General features: G+C 46.4%; 1 protein-coding gene across 3 annotated transcripts in view; it reads left to right on the plus strand.

Moving 5' to 3' along the window:
* Positions 1-18442, plus strand: part of MIS18BP1 (MIS18 binding protein 1) — a 1508798-nt gene that overhangs the window by 937641 nt on the left and 552715 nt on the right. For all 3 annotated transcript variants that reach the window (XM_069638746.1, XM_069638748.1, XM_069638747.1), the window contains one exon: positions 12795-13731. In XM_069638746.1, coding sequence (XP_069494847.1) covers positions 12795-13731 — 937 coding nt within the window. The remainder of the gene's footprint in view (positions 1-12794; positions 13732-18442) is intronic.

Raw genomic sequence — 18442 nt, forward strand, 5'->3', positions numbered from 1 at the left:
CACAAGGGGGCTCGTACTACCTTCCCTCCCACTTTTATATCCAGCTCCTCAGTGTATTGAACCGTAGAAATAGCCCTGGAGAATCCCTGTGTGTCAAGAGTTTTACCTGATAATGGAAAGTTCCCCTCCATGATGCATCATTTAGTTGCACCTGAATCTTCCATAAATATCAATTGCTTGTTTCCTATTTCCGCCTCCACCAAGGGCTCCTATTCAGGGTGTGCGGTTGTCAATAGGATTGGACACGTAAGTGGTCTCTGTGGGCTGTCCTAATCAGAATATGTATTTGTCCCGGGGAATGAAAAATGGCCACCCCCTGCCATTGTAACTCCATAGAATGGGGTGTTTGTTCCTGCTGCCATCATGTTAACCTGTGTTCCCTCACCTTGCTGTAGTTGTTGCCCACGTTGCCCTTGCCTGTCAGCTCCATAAGGGAACCGATTTTGACCTCCTCGCCCAAATTGCTGTTCTCCCATTCCTTGAGGCCCTTGGAATCCCTGCCCTGGAGGCGATGGCCCATAATTAAATCCCATCCCAGGCCTGTTCCTGCATTGCCTTGCAAAATGCCCCCATCTCCTGCAATACCAGCACTTTGAAGTTCCCAATCCTCCTCCCCGGGGCCCTTTCCCCCCAAAGCCTCCTGCTCTTGCTCCTCAAAATCCTCCTCTTCCTCTTGGTGCACCTTCATACTGCCACTGTGGGTTGGGGTACTGTCCCCCTGACCCCATTGTCCCTGTCCTCCTTCACCCCATAGTGCAGCAAATGTGGCATTCGTAATTTGTTGAGTGTCTCCTGTCCTTTCCCTCTGAACCAGTACCGTCACTGGTGCTTGGACGACAACCTTATTTGGTTACTTTTCCGCTAGTTTTGCCTCATCCGTTTGGCGATTCTGGGCTGTCTCCCTGTCCCGCTCCTTAATTCTCGCACAATGGTGGACTATTATACTTTGTATCTCTGCCCACCCTTTGGCTTCAATTCCCACAATTTTATCTAGTGCCTTTTGGACCTCTTTTGGTAATTCCCTCTTTACGATAAAATAGAGAATTTGTACCGAGTGGTCCCATTGAACTTCTGCTCAACTCTCCCCATTTCCTGTAACTTGAGAATAAACCTAACTGGGTCCTCATTATCACCCATTGTGCACTGCCTTAAAGAATGCAAGTCAGGGATATCTGGGTATCCCATACCCTTATCTCATTAAAGGCTGCTCCACCATGTTCATTATCTGCAAGGCTTATAAGGGGGATACCCAGCCCTTGCCCATATGTCCCCAAATATGGCGACTAGTAAACTCTTAAGGTCTCCTAATGCTAAAGGTACCCCTGTTGTCTGTTTTTCAAATTCATAGATCCATTTACTGGTGCTGGCTGTAAGCAGGGGGAGAGCTTTATTTGAGGCCATGGCACATACTGCCTTATCCCTACTCCTTTTTGGATAATAGGCATCTGCATATCTATTTTGTTTTCTACCCCTTTAGTATTCTTCTGATCTTGTACTACCACGATTAAATCTGTTCTAGTTCTTGGTCTATCCCTCTTCACTGCCACCTGAGGCGGGGATGGGTTTCTCGCCACCTCTTCTCCTTGATCTCCTTCTTGCCCTGACTCTTCGTTATGTCTACCACCTTCATCTTCCCATTCATTTTCCCTTGCTTGTTCTACCTCTTGTCCCAGGACCGTCCCTACCCTCTCCTCATCATCTTTTTTTACCACAAACATTTCTTATTGCCCCAGGGTTGAATCTAAACAGTCTCCTGACTTCCAATCCCCTACTTTCTGCACTGAGACCCTTTTTTCTGGTGGTACTTCTTCAGGTTCTTGTAACCTGACTAACCTTTCCCACAATGCTCTTAACTCGTTGTCTATATCCACTTGTGGACCCTCGGGGTACACTGATGCTACAGGCATGTCAGCGCTTGTGGATGGATTATATGGAGGTGGAGTTGCAAAAGCTCTTGAGTTCCCCCCACACCCGCAGTTGCTAATCCTGATAATCCTGTTGACACTCTCTCTACCACTGAAGGTTTATAGACTGGGCTTGTATACCCTACTGCAGGTTTAGGCGTTACAGGTTATATCCCATTACATTGGATCTCTTTTTCACTTTCCTGATCTTCCATATCCTCGAATAATCGCCATAGATCTAGAATCCTTTCTTTTTTGCATTGTTTTCCCTTTATATTTTGCTGCTAAAAAGATGGCCTTTTTTCTAGCATGTTTCTGTTATGGGATCTTGAAAGGATAACCTGATTCTTTACAGAATTGAGAATGGGCAAATAACTCTGCTCCTTGAACAGTCTCTTCTGTCCCTCAACCATTCATTTCTCCCTCCAAACTGGTGCAATGCAGGAGCTTTTATACTCTTGGCTTGGTCACTGGATATGTGCATGGCTCCATCCCACACCGTCCTGCTTCTATACAAGGGATGCTCCAGTCTTCCTTTCTTCATCAGCGATTTCTGTCAGGCCATACAGCAAACAGCTGCTGAGTTACTGCGTGCTGCTCTGTTAGAGCTAGCGTCAGTGACGCAATACCGCATGAGCCTTGCAATCCATTTTTAGCGTAGGCCACATTCCTTTTGGCAGAGAGCCTGCCTCTAGTGCTTTGAGAATTTAAAACTAAATGGGATGTAACATTTACCAATTTATTAAGCTAATATTTATTTGCACCTTATGTTTAAATAAGAACTGCCTTCTTTTAGTGCCCATCCATGTCTGTTTATATGATTATATTTGCATGAAAAAAGCTTTCTCAGTGCTCCTCCTCCCACCTGGTCTCTTGTAGTCAAAAGAAGTCTTGCCCAATTCTAAAGCGCTTGGGAATGAAGGAAGGCGCTAGCTCCTTCCCAACACTAGTCACCCCTCTCTCCTGGTCAGAATATTATCTCCTCCCACTTGGGTCCCTTTGGTCCTCTGACCGTTCCCCCCCCCCCCCAAAGCCCCACCAACCTTGTTATTTAACATCTGCCCGATGAAACGAGTGTCAGAGGCTGCCTTCGCTTCCACCTTCATCCACCTGTCCCCCTTACCTCTGACTCTGCCCTCAGCAACCTCCACCTTTCCACCACCAAAACTCTCGACATTCTTACCCCAGTCATGAGGATCCGCCTTACACCTGCCTCTAAGCGTTACACCTGGTATACGACTCTGAACCTGCGGCCCTGAAACGAAAGTGCAGGGCAACAGAACGGAAGTGGTAAACCTCAGGCTCATCCTCTGACAAACTGGTCTGCCGCCTGCTCCAAAGGCAATGCAGACTCCCCATCCGTGCCAAGAAAAGAGCCCACATACAGGTACAGGTTTCCAATGCATCCAACAACATAGCTGAACTTTTCAAGATCTGCAGGGAACTAGCCAACCCTTCCGCAGTCTCCTCCTTCCTTTCTCCTTCCCAGGCCCTCTGCAATGCACTGGCCACACACTTTGTCACCAAAACCCAGGACATCCTGATCACCCTTGCTACACATCTTCACAACCCATCCCACACCTCCTCACCTCCCTCCCTCCCCCTCCTTCTCCCCGGTCACACCTGAAGAAGTTACCAGAGTTGTCTGCTCCATGAAGGTCTCATCTAAACAGGTTTCCGCTTGCTCATCTATAACCACGAAGGATAACATTGGCTCTCTTGCCCATGCACTCGCTGATTTCTGCAATCACTAATTTCACAATGTATCTTTCACCACCTCCCTTAAGCATTCCCTTGTGCACCCTCTCCTAAAAAAATCTTCATCAGACCCTATCTGCCCTGCCAACTACCGCCCTATTTCCATCACCCCCTTCCTGGGGATGGTACTGGAGAAGCTGGTATTACCCAAACTCTACTCACACAATTAACTTGTTGGTGGTCTCCACGACCATCAATCTGGATTCCGAGCATCCAGAGGCACAGAAACTGCTTTTCTGAGCACCCGTGAAGACCTGCTCGCATCTCTGGACTCCGACTTCTTAGCCGTCCTCATCCTTCTCGATCTCTCCTCTGCCTTGGACACAATCAACCATTCCATCCTCATACAAAGGCTCCATGATGCCCTTGGTATCTCGGAACGGGCACTGAACTGGCTGACATCCTTCCTCAGTGACCACTCTTCCCAAGTCATCCTGGGCACCTTCTCCTCCTACTTCGCCACCTGTGGTGTCCCCAGAGTTCTATCCTCTCCCATTATCTCTTTACCTTCTACCTTGCTCTGTTTGCACGCCTCATCTCCTCCTCCTTCTCCAACTTCCAGTGTTACGCATATGACACACCGTTCTTTTTCAAACTTTCTGCAGACCTCTTGCACCCTTCATCATTCCTGACTGCCTATCTGCCAACCAGCCCTGGTGCACCTCCAATCTCTGCCTCAACGCCTGTAAACCGAGATCCTTCCCATCAGGACCCCTGCTCCCGCCTTCTTTCCTTCACTCTGGCCTTTCTCCTTGGGCTCTCGCTTTGCTTGTTCTTCTGAAGCCAAAAACCTTGGAGTGATCTTCAACTCCTTTCTCTCCTTTCTCCTTCCTCTTTCATGCTCAGGACATTGCCAAGAAGTCCCACTTCCAGCTTTTCCTTCTCTTCCTTCTCAAAGGAGTTCTCCCTTTCCCCCAAAGGCTCAATGTTACCCGAGCTCTGGTTCTCTCTAGGCTTGATTATTGCAATAGCCTCCTCCTGAATCTACCATATTCCACTCTGCGACCCCCTCCAGCTAATCCAGAAAAGCAAGACTTATCCTTGGCCTTAAACCCAGGGACCGCATCTCTCCTGCCCTTAATTCTTCACTGGCACCAAGTTGCTGCACAGATTAAATTCAAATCCCAGGGACCACACTGTCTTCAACTTTCTCTTACTTTATATTACTAAATACTCTCCTGCTAGACCACTATCTTCCTCTTGCACCAACTCTGTGTGTAAAGTGTTTTGCTAAACCGAGGGTAGGTGGTCGTTCGCTTTGCTCAGCTGGCTCCCTCCTTTGGAACAGCCTGTGTCTTGAGCAGAACTTTCTCAAATTCCGGAAGTTCCTTAAGACTTTCCTGTTTACCTATTCCTTCCCTTCTTCTCTCCTCTGCTAATCCCATAGTTGCTATAATTGATGTCTGGGGCCCTAATGCATCCTCAGTCCCCTGACCTCCCACACCCAATCGTCCCATCGCCGGTCTATCCTCAGCACTTGCATTGGCACACCCTCCGCCCTGGAGTTTCGCACTTACACCTATTGCGGCTCCAGGCCGCGTAGCACTCAACAATTCTAGCCCTTAATTTGTGGCTCACCCATGAGCTCGGACTCCCCATCACTTACCCCCTCTGCCCTCTTCCTTGCTGCACTTGCACGTTCTGAAACTCACAAGGCATTATAGGTTCATCCTTTTTCATTTTTTCCTCCCACTGCTCTTAAATATTGTGTTTTGTAATGTGGTTCACACCCTTGTTCCCTCCATTCGCAATTTGGGCTCTTTGAAACAGCATTTTTTTTTTTTTTTTTTTTGATGCTGTAGTTTATTTGAAAACTTTTTTCATCATTTGGTTAAGTTGGATTGGCTTTTTACAGTATTTTACTTGCTGTATAAGTGCCTAACAAGCAAACAAAATAAATAAGGTGATCCCGTACACAAACATGTCGGGGTCCATGGGTTGCCGCAAACCCCCAACTCCCCTCCTCTGGCATGTATGATGAACATTGCCTTTAAGGCACATGTGTTGGGTTGCACATACGACCCCACAGTCCGTAAAGGAGATGGTCATGTTCAGTTTGCTGAAATCTGGTCCTAACAAATTTATCGAGGAGGCCTCTGAATACTGCAAGGGTGCATGCACCATTTTTCCTCCTATTTCGATAGCTACCTCTTCTATCTAGGGAACGGTTGCGACAGCCCCAGTGAATCCTTGCATGTCGAAAATTTCACCTGATAGCAGAAAGTATCCCTCACTGATGCATGATTTAGTGGCACCTGTATCAACCATAAAGATGAATTGCTTATTACCTGTCTCAGCGCCTACCAAGGTTTCTTCGTCAGGGTGGGTAGTCATGAACAGGACTAGGCATGCAAGAGCTTTCTGTGGGCTGTCCTAATCGGGGTATGTATTGGTACCCGGTAACGTGAAGTGGTTTCCTACCATGACGCTGACCCCCTCAGTAATGGGCTACCGTTCTATTTGGCAATGCATTGGACGTGTGCCCTCCGTACATGGTGTTCTACTGGGCTGCTGTGGTTGTGCGCATGCGGCACTTGCGCCTGCATGTGTTGGGGTTTTGGTGGTAACTGGGGGTAGGCCTGGTGTAGTTCATAAGGTATGGAGGTGAACCTCATGGGTGGGAAGGAACATGGCTGTGGCAGTGCAGAGGCAGGCTGATTGTATGGGTTGTACCCCGCTCCCTGCCTACTTCTATGCTCTTGCAAAGTGTGTCCACATCTCCAACACTGAGACGTACCATACCACCTGTGGGTCCAATTCCACCATACCCCCCTCGGCCCCTTCTGCTCCCTTGAAACCCTCCTCTATCCCGCTGCTGACCTCCTTGGTGCCATTCATAATACTGATGCGGCGGTCCGCCGCTCCACTGTCCCTGTCCGCCTTAGGGCCAAAACGCTGCTATTCTCATCTGCGCGAGTTGCAGCCTGCTCCGCTGAATTTGTCTAAGTGTTCGCCATCACCTCCCCTGCCACTGCTATTTTAGCTAACTTTTTCTGCACCAGTTTCACTTCCTCTGCCTGCAACCTTTGAGCAGTTTTCTTCTCTCGTTCTTCAATCTTTTTACAATGGTCCATTATTATAGTCTGAATCTCGGCCAACCCCATTGCCTCTATACCCACTATCTTGTTAAGTGCTTTCTGAACTTCCTTGTTGCAATCCCGTCTTGATGACGAAACAGAAAAGAGGAACTGATCGTTCCTGCTGGTCATCCAACTCCTCTCGCCACATCTCCCACACCTTTAAAATGTGCTGAGCGGCATCTTCATCATCCCCCATGGTGTACTGCATTATGGATTTCAAGTCCGGTGTGTCAAGGTACGCCCGCAGCAATGCGTCCCACACCTGCGCTTTAATATTATTGAATGGGCCCCATCGTGTGTCAACATGTAGCTTCACCCACGGATACCCTGTCTTTATCCATACTTCCCCAGCCTGGTACCCCACAATTGCAACAAATAACCTTTTCACGTTCACCCCCGGTAAAGGTATTCCTGCTGTCTGTTTTTTAAATACATGTATCCACTTCCCAGCTCCGGCAGTAAGGAGTGGGAGCATTTTTATCAAATTGCTATCAATCTGCACCCACGGCACATAATGCCCCCTTCCAGGCCCTTTGTGCAATAGTGGCAGTTGCGTTACCACTCCCCGCCTGCCTTACGTCCATCACTTCCCTTTTTCCTTGCCACTGCTACCTGCCCAAATATGCTCCTCAATCGCCACCCCACCAGCTTTCTACTCTTGGCTTTTTCCTGAGCCCCTTGTGCCTCCCCTCCTTCGTCCTGAAACTCTTCCACGCTGTCCAATCCTCCTCTTCCCCCTCTTGATGTGCTTTCCTGTCTGATCTCACTGTCCCATACCCAGCGCTTTCCGCCCCTCGATCACTGCTACCGTGCTTCTCAACACGCTTCCTTGATAGAGGCGCTGTCCAGCCTGAACAAAATGTCTCCAGCCTTCCACGCCACACCCTGGTTTGCTCTCCCCTTCTTTTACTGCCCTTAAATGGTCCAACTCTGCTTGCATTGCCTCTAATGCCTCCTCCTCTAACTGCTTCTGTGATTTAGTCTCCTGCTGTGTAGTGCTGTTCGGTGTTGGTTGATATGGGGGTGGGGCGGTGCCAGAAGAGGGCATATATGTTGTGTTGGTGTATCCTATTGCTGGGCGGGCGGTAAGTGGATAAAGCCCCTCTCTAGCTGTGTGTTGCGGCACTTCCTCTGGAGCTATTTATATTTGAAGTGACACTATCTCTGCACCGTGGCATACACCTGACGGTGTCCTCTATATCCTCTACCATTTTCCGCAAGTCTAAAAATCTCTTTTCATTCCTGCAATTGTTTACCTTTATATTTAGCAGCTAGAAACGTATTCATGTGCTCGAATTGCTCCCTGTTATTATTACCCTGCTCAGGCCCTTGTGTCTCTGCCAATCACTGTTTGTGGTACTTCTCGATCTTATGCTTGTACAATGGCAAGGCACTATACATATACTCCAGCTGAGTCATTACCCCCATATTGGCATTTGTATATTCAAAAAGAAGCTTCTAGTTATGAGTCACTCTAACAGTCCTCCGTTCCCGCCTCCCAGTCGCCACCTGTCCACTCCTCCCCCCTTCGCACACACTCCTGCACTTCTTGATCTCCTCACTACACACAGCTTCCACAGGCCCTCCCTCGGCCTCCACCGAATTTGCAATAATAGTTCAATACACTAAAACAACAAACCAAAATAATAACCACTACTTTGTCTACTTCACCTGCCCGAAATATATTGGGCACAGGGATCTGAGTTCTAATCTGAGCTCTCTAATTATACAGAGCTCCTAATTATACAAAGCTCCTACTTTTGTCTCCCCTTATCACAATAAAAATGGTGTCATCTTCTCCCTTACTTGGAAAGAATCCCACACTCGCTTTCCTCCTCGTTATTTCCTCAATAATAATAATGAACACACAAAAACCCATGTGGCCCTTCGCACTCTTCCGTCACACACAAACTACGTCTCCCCACTCACCATTGCCCACTTTGTTGACGCTCGCAAGGGGTGTACTTACATCTGCACGTTTACCCAATCTCCTCCGTCACAGGGTCCTGATAAAGGTCTGCACCTTCCTAGGAGGCATGCCCCGCTTCAAAGAGAAGACCGGAATTTTGTGAAAACAGCTCCTGTTTTCACAACACTGCGGGTTGTGTGCTTGGGACTGGTCACTGCAGGTGGGCACGGCCCCTCCAGATATGCAGTTTGGACGCCTCCATCTTCGCGGGCATTACTGGGATCACATCGGGGTCACCAAAAATGTAGAGAAACCCCTCGACACTCACGCCAGAAAAAATGCAACCCACTAGGGAAAAAGGCCCAGGAAACCCCTTGCAAGGAGAACAAGGTTTTATTTCCACAAAAATAGAGATGCTCCAGAAAAGTACTCTGCTGCCAAGGAACGTTCTGGTAAATTAGTACGAGCAACACTTTATGTAATTCACGTAACTGATGACCCTGTGTGCTTTCATAATGTACATATCCAAATGGCTGGTTGGTGAGACCCTATACCTGCTCCATAAGAAATGCCAGGCCATTGCTCCCAGCCTCGTCTGTCCATCTTCTTCCAAGTGGGTGCCTTCTCATGCGTCGTCTGACATGAAGCTGGTATTAATTGGTTATTCGGCAAAGAAAAACAATTCATACTCTATCTCTAACCTAATGTGCACCTGGTACTACAGACAAGGGCTAAGAGGATACTTCAAGGTCATTTCATCCAACAGACTACAGCTCACTTCCAGACACGTCCGTCCAAATCTCCCCACCCTAGTTTTAGTTTGTTTTGCCCATGTCGGCACCTCGCGGCAGAAATCACGTGACCCCTGGTGAAGTTAAGTGATCCCTGCTTCCTGATCTGCTCTGATCGATTGGGGTACTAATGGTTTTATGATCAGTGGCCTGGGATTGACTGGTACCTTGGAATGCTCAGTGTCTTGGGGCGGGGGCATCTGGGCGCTATTACTTAGTGCTGGGACAGGACAGGTCAGAGGCTCGTGCCCTCCTTCTCATGGTATTGCCTTTTGCTGAGAGCTCTCGACCACCCCCCCACCCCCCCCCCCCCTCACCCATGGCATTGCAGGGCACATTCCTTCCGGGATACGAATGTTGGCACCATGAGACAATGAAGGGTCAATGAATCTCTGCAGCTCGGGCCTTCCTCACCAGTGCCCAACCTACAACCTATTCCCACATGCATACACTTATTTCTATGTGTGTGGCCCGGGCCTGCTGCCCTGGCTGCAGTGCAAAGCCAGGCCTCAATTCAATTATGGCTGCTACTAAGAAGGCGTTTAATTTCCAATGTACACTAAAATAAAGACTTACACCACCCTCCGCTCACTGTAGCTTAAATCATGGTGTGTATGATCTGAAAGATGTTATTGCTTGAGCGACCATGCATTTAGAGGAATTATATGCAGGGGAATGCAATCATGGTACAACGCATGTATGGTACAGTACAACGGTAATGTCTGACTTCAAATGGACTTTATTAATATTTTCTGAGGCTGGCTTAAATTGTTTGCAGGACGCTTCAGATAGACATCGATTCCGTTATCTAACATTGACAGCAAGTGTAGCTGGCTGTAGTCTCACAATCACGTGTAACATCTTGTGGCTACGCCTGAAAGTACATGTGTAACTGTTCCTTCGGGTCCATTGCCATATTAAAATACTTTTTATTTTATTTTTTGAATACAGAAGTAAAAAGAAACACTTACACAATAGAGTCCTCCTGATTACAAAAATTAATTTCATAATCAATTTGGCAATTGCCCAAAATTAAAACCATGGCTGGGAGGATAGCTCAGGGGCAACACGTTTGTCTTGGAAGCAGGAGAACGTAGAGCAACCGAGGTTTGCATCCTGATCCCGTGCTTACAAACTGGTCTCTGGTTTTAAGTGTGTCACAAAAGTGGTTCAAGGAGTAGCTAGAGGGGTTAGGAACAGTGATACGGTGGTGGAATTCATACATAAAAGCCAAGGCGAACAGGGGCCTCAAAAATAATGCACATTTGAACAAATAGATTGTAGCAATCAAGAGCTTATACCACCTTTTATACATACTAAGAGAACACCTAGCAGCAAACAGTCTATTTTAACAGCCTGGCTTATCCTTTAACAATATTTGCCATTGGATACTCAGAGTAGGAAACTAAGCTGCTTAAAATGTTGTCTTCAGTACCAAATGCCGATACAACCTGATTTGGTGTCATGGTTACTCTGTGTACCTTATATTGAAGGTGTCTTCCACCTCAATCTAATCCAAGAAATGTTGGTCTAATACTTTGTGTGACTTCTTTGTGTACACAGGCCTAGAAACACCAGTTTGTTACTTTTTTAACACCCTCCAAATAGACTTTCTTAAATCTTTCATCTGAGTGGGACTGCAACATTAATCTCTAGCAGGCGAAGTGTGAAATAGGTTTTCTCTGGCATTTGCCCACTGCCTCTCTTTCTCTCTCCCTAATTAACTTGTCTTTGCTGCGTATGTACTGGCCACCATTGACTAATCACTGCAATAGCCACTGACCTTGCCTGCATCGTTTTGTGTAAGCACTTGTACAGCAATTACAGACTTCTGAAAAATTGAGACTTGCCATCTTTGACACAATGTCACACCAGGCAAATTCAGATAATTTCCACCTTCAGGCTATGATCCATTATGACATCCCCTACAATTGAGAGAATGCTGGCTTGGCTGTAGCCATGCCAGAATTCTGTGAATGATAAAACGTCACCTGCTTCCTTTGAAATATTTCCCCTTTGTTAAACCACCGAGGCAATGAACACTTTGGCGTTCAGACTCTCTCTCACCTTAAACCAAAGCTTAGTGAAATATGGTTTAGACAATTATGGGTGTTGTTACTTTGTGGGCAGATTGGATATGAATGTATTGTCGATAGCAGCAGACTGCAACCATTGATTTTCCAGATCACACATTTTGAACTACAACTGCCATCGGCCCTAGACAGCATGCCCAGTATTCGGGGATCATGGGAGTCATTGTCAACAACATCTGGCAAGACGAAGGGTGCAAACCTCTGCCTTAAAATGGTGCAGTGGCGTTGTGTGTGGAAAAAAAATATTTCCTATAAAAAAGATGTAAATGATGCTGATTGGTGTTCACCTACCTGTTCTCTTTGGTCTTAACATTTAGAAGTGTCAACTCATAAATCTTCTAGTTTGCTATCCTGGCCTCCAAATCATGGTTTAGTAACCCACAGCTCTCCAGATGTTGAGAAATGCAAATCCCATGATCAGTCACCTTCGATTCTGCAAACTAATGAGATTTGTAGTCCCAAACATTCAAAGAGCTAAATATTGCAGACCCATGGACTATATCCACATAATTTCTTTCCTTTTCTACTTTATAACCAATATACCTCCTTCCACATCATTATGCCATTCTTTACATCCCTTCCTCACGTTTGTAAACTAACAAAGCATCTATCTGACCTTCTGGCCCACAAATAGGTTTATTCAAGACTGGTCCTTTAGTCAATGTTGACATAGTGAATAAGCCAGGGTCGTCCAACTCCAGGGCTCGAGGGCCAGAAACATGTTGGATTTTCAAGATATCCCTCATTAATATTAATGCTAAAAAATGTTCATACATTTAGAATCATTGCATGCAAATATATCTCATGAATATTAATGAAGGGTAATGTGAAAATCCAACATGGAGCCGGCCCTCGAGGCCTGAAGTTGGACAAACCTGGAATAAGCCATTTGAGACAAGTAACACATGCCAAGGCGCCACCCAGTCGCCATCAATAGTGGTCCACTTCCAGCTCAGAGCTACGTGGGCAAAACGAGCACTGTGGGTATGTAAAGTAGACCAAATGCAAGGATTTAGCTCCAGAATAATATCTGTTTTACGGGACAGTGCTATAGCCATTGTTGAAATAGACTAGCACCCCTCTCTAACCTCCCTCTTGCAAAGATCTATGTTTCCCATAATCCTGTTTTAGGAAGGGTAAGGTCTTGCGTAATTACTGTTAAATACATAGTTGCATTTTTAGAATTCATTAATGTATAGATTTGAAGCCAGTCTAGGTGTATGAAAAGACAATAGTGAACATGTTTTTTCTTCTTCTAGCAAGAACCAAGGGGAGAAGAAGTCCCGAAAAAGCAACATTAGTTGACAAAAAAAAGCAGAGAAAGAAATATGTGTCGGACACAGAAGAAGAGAGTGAAGATTGCAGAAAGGTTACTGCTAGAGTTCCTGTTGTTCTATTAACGCCAATGAACACAAAGCTTAAAATGCAAGAAAAGTGTGTGAAGAATAATGTGGTGTTTAACTATCTAGAGAAAAGCAATACAAAGAAATGTGTGAACAAAAAGCAGGCTTTAGCTGGAAGAAGCCAGACACCAAAGCCAAATGAACAAGGCTCTAGAAGAGGCAGACTGCAGAGTAAGAGGACTTTAGAAACCACCTTAACTTTAAATGAGAGTTCCTCTGAAGACTCGAATGCTGTAGATGTGTCTTCTGACGATGCATATGTCCCATTGACTGTCAAAAGGAAGCCCAAGTTAAATTTGACAGTTGAGAAACCAAGGAGAAATTACACTCTTAAGCACAAAAGTAAACGATGTGAAGCAGAAATGGAGCCAACTTTACTAGTCAAGTCAGACCTTACAAAAGCATTACAGAGTAGTATGTCCGACAAAAATGAGCCATGCAATAGCAGTAGTTCAGAAGAAACTGTGGTAAGGAAAACTCGTTCTGGGGTGCCAATTGACAGTAGTCGGAGTGACTCCTCTTCTGGCAGTAGGCCAAACAAAGCAGGTGCCCGCATTTCACGAGGCAACAGCCAGTCCGAATCTGATGTCCTTGATGGAGAATTTGTGATCCATGAAAGCAAAAAAAGATCCTCCTCTGGAAAACGTGCTGTCCAATCAGTTGACAGTCACTGCTCTGGAGCCGAACACCCTACCGCAATCGGCAGGGAAGTGAGTCATCGATCTGCTAAGCAATTTCCTGATGCGACTCAAGAAGACCTCTGGACTGAAAAGGAAAGTGAGAGGCTACAGAGGCAAGTAAAAACCTAGGTTTTCCCATAGAGTTAAATTGCACAGCATGCTGTAATTACTGCATTTGAAGGTCTTTTATTTGAATTTTGCTTTATGGTATATAGATCAGGGCACGTGTGTAAGATCATGTGGTCCTACAATCTTAGTAATCTCCCTCAAAGTCTTATTTCATTGTAATTAACCTTTGAGTTTGGGTTTGATCACAGACAGTGCTCTGTATGTGGTAACTGTATTCATATTCATGACAGATGGAAGATGAATAGTCCTGCTTTCAGAATGCAGAGTGCATAAAATGAAGGGTCTTGTTCTATGTTGTGAGACAGGCATGGTATCACGAGTTGACAGATAAGTAGATTTTCAAAACCTTTATTTTCAATAGTGAGGATGGGAAAATACCTAACTTGCCTTAACTCTAAGGTGGGAATGTTCCCTAATGAAAAGAAAACTAAAGGACATCTGTCTGTCTCAGTCGAAAGCAAAATACTGTTTGCGTCAAAACCTATGCTTGCACTCACTCCTACAGAATAACAGGGTGTATGGGATTTGGCCAACTTATTAGTGTTCAAAGTAAAGTTAATGTGACAATGGAGCTCTTATGCATCTCCCTTCTCCAAGTTCAAGGCACTCAGGATTCACCTGGCACAAAATGCAATTGGCAAAAAAGTTCACAGTACCTTTTTCCTTGTAATTTTTTCTTGCTTTTCTGGGTCTCCCTTTCTTGGACCCGAAAAGCCTTCAGGTTCACACTTCAATAGGTCTTTCAGGGTTTCCTCGCCCAAGCTTAGACCCTCGTGGTTAGTCTCCAAATTACCAATGTTCAACTTTTTCAAGGTTACTTCCTTTCTTTTACGCACAAAGGTTCTACTGGAAAAATATCACTCTTCCCTTGACTTCTTGTCGTACTCCCTTCCCCATCTTAAACCAGTCCTTTAACTTTCTGCTTTAATATTTCCAGCAGTTCCTTTCCACAACTAGGGCGCCTCTGGTCATGGCGCCTCTGGTCATGGCGCCTCTGGTCATGGCGCCTCTGGTCATGGCGCCTCTGGTCATGGCGCCTCTGGTCATGGCGCCTCTGGTCATGGCGCCCCTGGTCATGGCGCCCCTGGTCATGGCGCAGTTAACAGACCGCACGGTCTACCCATTACAAGTCACGCTATCAGGCACCTTATTTTGCTTGAACTTTTCTGGTTCTTCTTGTGGGGTCTCTGTGGCCCTCCTGGGATCCACCTCCTGCCTGGGTGCCACCCCAATGCATTTCAACTCTTGGCTAACTTGAGATTCCTTTTCATCAAGTTTGGGAATTTTGCTCCCACTTCGGTTTTTGCAGTGCTCCCCCTTTTCCCATCTGTACTTCCCTCCTACTTCAGGGCTGTGCATAGCTCTCCCTTTTCACAGAAGCTTCCGATGCACTTGCAAAGACTTCTGACAACTGGTATTCTCATGTGCGGCCACTTGGTATCATTCCTTTTAGCAAGTTTCGCTTGACGCGTCTTTTACTGAACGCTGTTGAGCGGCAAGATTGTATCTCTCGGGCTTTCGTCCAACCCACCAGGCTTTCACATTGCTTGCCTTGCCAGGTGTGATTTCTTCATTTTACCGGCAATGTCTTTGCAATCTGAGGTCAGGGTCTCACCACCTGCCCCTCACACACTCCCGGGTTCTCGCTCTGCCCCAGGGGAAGAAGCATTTTGCCATCTCAATATGAAACCGGATTAGCCCGGCTCCCTTCTCTGGACCTTTTCCTGCAGCTGCAGTGGAGGCTTCTAGCCACGCTATAGTAGGGTGCTCCCTCACGCAAACCCTCTGTATCTCGGCTTCCTGGTTTCCTCCAGCTGGTCGTGGGCAGCTACGGCTCCAACGCTCTCCTCCCAACTCATTGTAACTGTTGAGTGTGTGGGGCCTTTTTATATTCATCAGAGTACTTGATAGGCTGCAGGTGGGTCTGGTTGATGTCAATTGCCTGACCTTGTCTGGCCTTGTTAGTGGGACAGGTTCATTGAGGATGTTGGTGTTCTTTGAACTGCAGCTTCCTCGTCCCAGTACCATAGTGGTGTTTCTCATAGGAAGTCTGCATTCCTCTTGACTGACTTTTCTTCGTCACAGTATTTGAGTGATACTTGGGGTGCCGGGGGGGGTTGGAGATGAGTGTGTGTCTTAATGCATCCTGTAAAGGCTGAGTGGGGTTGGGTAGTTCACTATCAAAGAGGGGGGGGGATACCATGTCTTACTCTCTGGTATTTCCTCCCCAACCACTCATGACCCTCTAACCAGGTGATCCTCCCTCGCTTGTCCACTGACCGGGTCGGGATCCAAAAACGATGTCCCTCCCTTGGCCACCTGTGTAGAAGATCCCTGGGGAGTAGGGGGGATACCCTTAGGTTTTTCACATTAAGCAAGAGATCTCGGTGGAGGCTGCTAGAATATGAGCGCTTGGTTTGAAATGTACAGGCAGTCTGACCAATTTCCTCTATATTTTCTGCACCCTATTGAGCAAAGTTAATGTATCAGTAAAAAATGAAATGTTGGCATTATTCAACCTCTTTAGTATGTGGGGTCTGATGGCAGATTTTCTTCAAGTAAACTGTCTCATAAGAGTAAAAATTAAATGATAGTTACACTGAGTATTAGCAGTCTTGCACTACAGTGGTGATTTGATGTGGTATAAAAGCCGTGCCACTTAACATATATTTGAATTCTCAGTGTTGGGTCTTTTATAGATGCACAAACCGTTGAATATTTCCACGAACAGACTGGGACCCCCAGGAAATCCCATTCAACTTAAATTAATTTAGTTTACGAGAGTGCTGCCAGCCTATGTTCTACTGATGACTGTTTTGCTTTCACATTATTTTTCAGTCATTTGGAGAAGGAACCTCTAGAATAGATATTTAGCTTCTTTGCTTTATTCTAAGCCTTTTCCCAAAATGTGACATTTCTGGCTTCTAGACTGTGTCAGGGTTCTATTGTCTGCTACAGAAGCAAATGCTGCTGCTCTAATTTAATCCTTTATGGCTAGCCAGTAAGGAAATGAGATGTCCCTCTTTAAACGATGCCTCCTAAAGAAGCCCTACATATATCTTGTATCCATTCTAATGAGGCTTGAAGGACCCAAATTGGTCTGACTTTACAAGCCTAGAGGTCAAAAGGGGCCTGACAAGGAAAAAAGAGAAGTATTTAGGCTTTAAAGGGGAGAGGAGTGTGGCTGGAAGGGAAAAGCCCAGACCTATTGCTGCCGGTGCTGCAGAATGGTAATTTGCCCCCAGAACAGCTTCAGGGCATATCATGTTTTTTTTGAAAGGGCAACCGTTACCCCACCAGTGTCGGGGCTGAGGGAAGGGGGAGCATTGGTGACATCTTTGCTACCAACTTTTGCTGGCCGTGGAGGCGTTGGTGGATGAGGTGACTTTGCGAGCATCAGAAGTGTTGCTGCTGAAGTCCTGTTGTCATTCTCCTTTGCTTGCAATGGTGTCATCGATGGCAAGGTTTGGATCACTGCCATCATCAGAGCTAGACACTGGGAGATCCTAGTTGTGTCTTGGTGTCTGTGTAGGTGGGTATGATGTCAGAGGTTCCATGCCTCATGGAATGTTATGTTTCCCAAAGGTTCCAATAAGGATGGTTGGAATCAGTTCTAGCGAGGTAGCTGGGTGTGGGGGGACCAGTGTACGTTAGCTAGTGTCTTGTGTGCCTTTCATACCGACCTTTATCATCCCAACTTATGTGACAGACACAAGGACAGTAAGCACACTATAAGATCTCACTTACCTGGGTCTTGAATAATCAGTACTACAACTGCACTTTGCTACACTAGTCATCTATCGGGGGCCACAGGTCCAGATCCACATGCAGATCCAGCTCACGTTGTCTGGGACAATTTTTCTGCTCTTCATCACCCATGCCCATGTGCTGCCGGAGCAGACATACTGCCCTGAAGTGATCCAAGGACAGGTCCAGTACATCAACGATCAACGAGGACATGCACCCTAACTTGATGGACAGGATCTTTGATGTTTTCCAGCACTTTTTTTGTAGAACCTGTCCCATCACCTCAGACTCACACCCAAGTCAACATTGATGAAGGGTTGCCGGAGGGAAGAGGAAGTAGGAGGACATCACAACCCAAAAGCAGATGCTCAAATAGGAGCACCCTGCACTGTCTTCGCCAGATGACAACTTGCATTTGCAGAGCTTGATGTTTTGCATGATTAACCACTTACATGGTAAGGGCATCATAACATCCTGCTGAGCATTTAAAAAAGAAAACCCATTTTGCTGGCCTCATTCAGCCTGTATGTGTGCCTGTCCCTCTACTGGCCCGTGAGTGTTTCCGTGTTTCTTCCCCTTGTTACTTCCCCTTTGTCCTGGCCCCATTGGCTGGCTGGTTCTTCAGGCAACTAGGGCAGCCTTGCCTGTTGCAGCCCCTGCAGGTAAGGGCCCTAAGGGAAAGGGCGGCTCCTGAGGTAGATCCAGTTCGTGTCTGCCGGTGTCCACTGGGGAAGCAAGGGGCCTGCAGCTGCCAACCTACTGCAACTAATCAGGTATGGGGTCAGAGGGTGCAGCACTCACTGCACTCCTCTTAACTGACCCCCCCATCTCCTTCTCACTGTCTTCGTCTCTCTAACCACACAAAAGCATCTTAGTAATCTGTTGCTTAATCTCCTGAACTTCTCCTCAAGATATTCAATGTCCTTGCATGCTTATGTGTTAAAAAAG

The sequence above is a fragment of the Ambystoma mexicanum genome, chromosome 14, assembly GCF_040938575.1.
Source record: "Ambystoma mexicanum isolate Mex_15411 chromosome 14, UKY_AmexF1_1, whole genome shotgun sequence".
NCBI classification, from domain to species: domain Eukaryota; kingdom Metazoa; phylum Chordata; class Amphibia; order Caudata; family Ambystomatidae; genus Ambystoma; species Ambystoma mexicanum.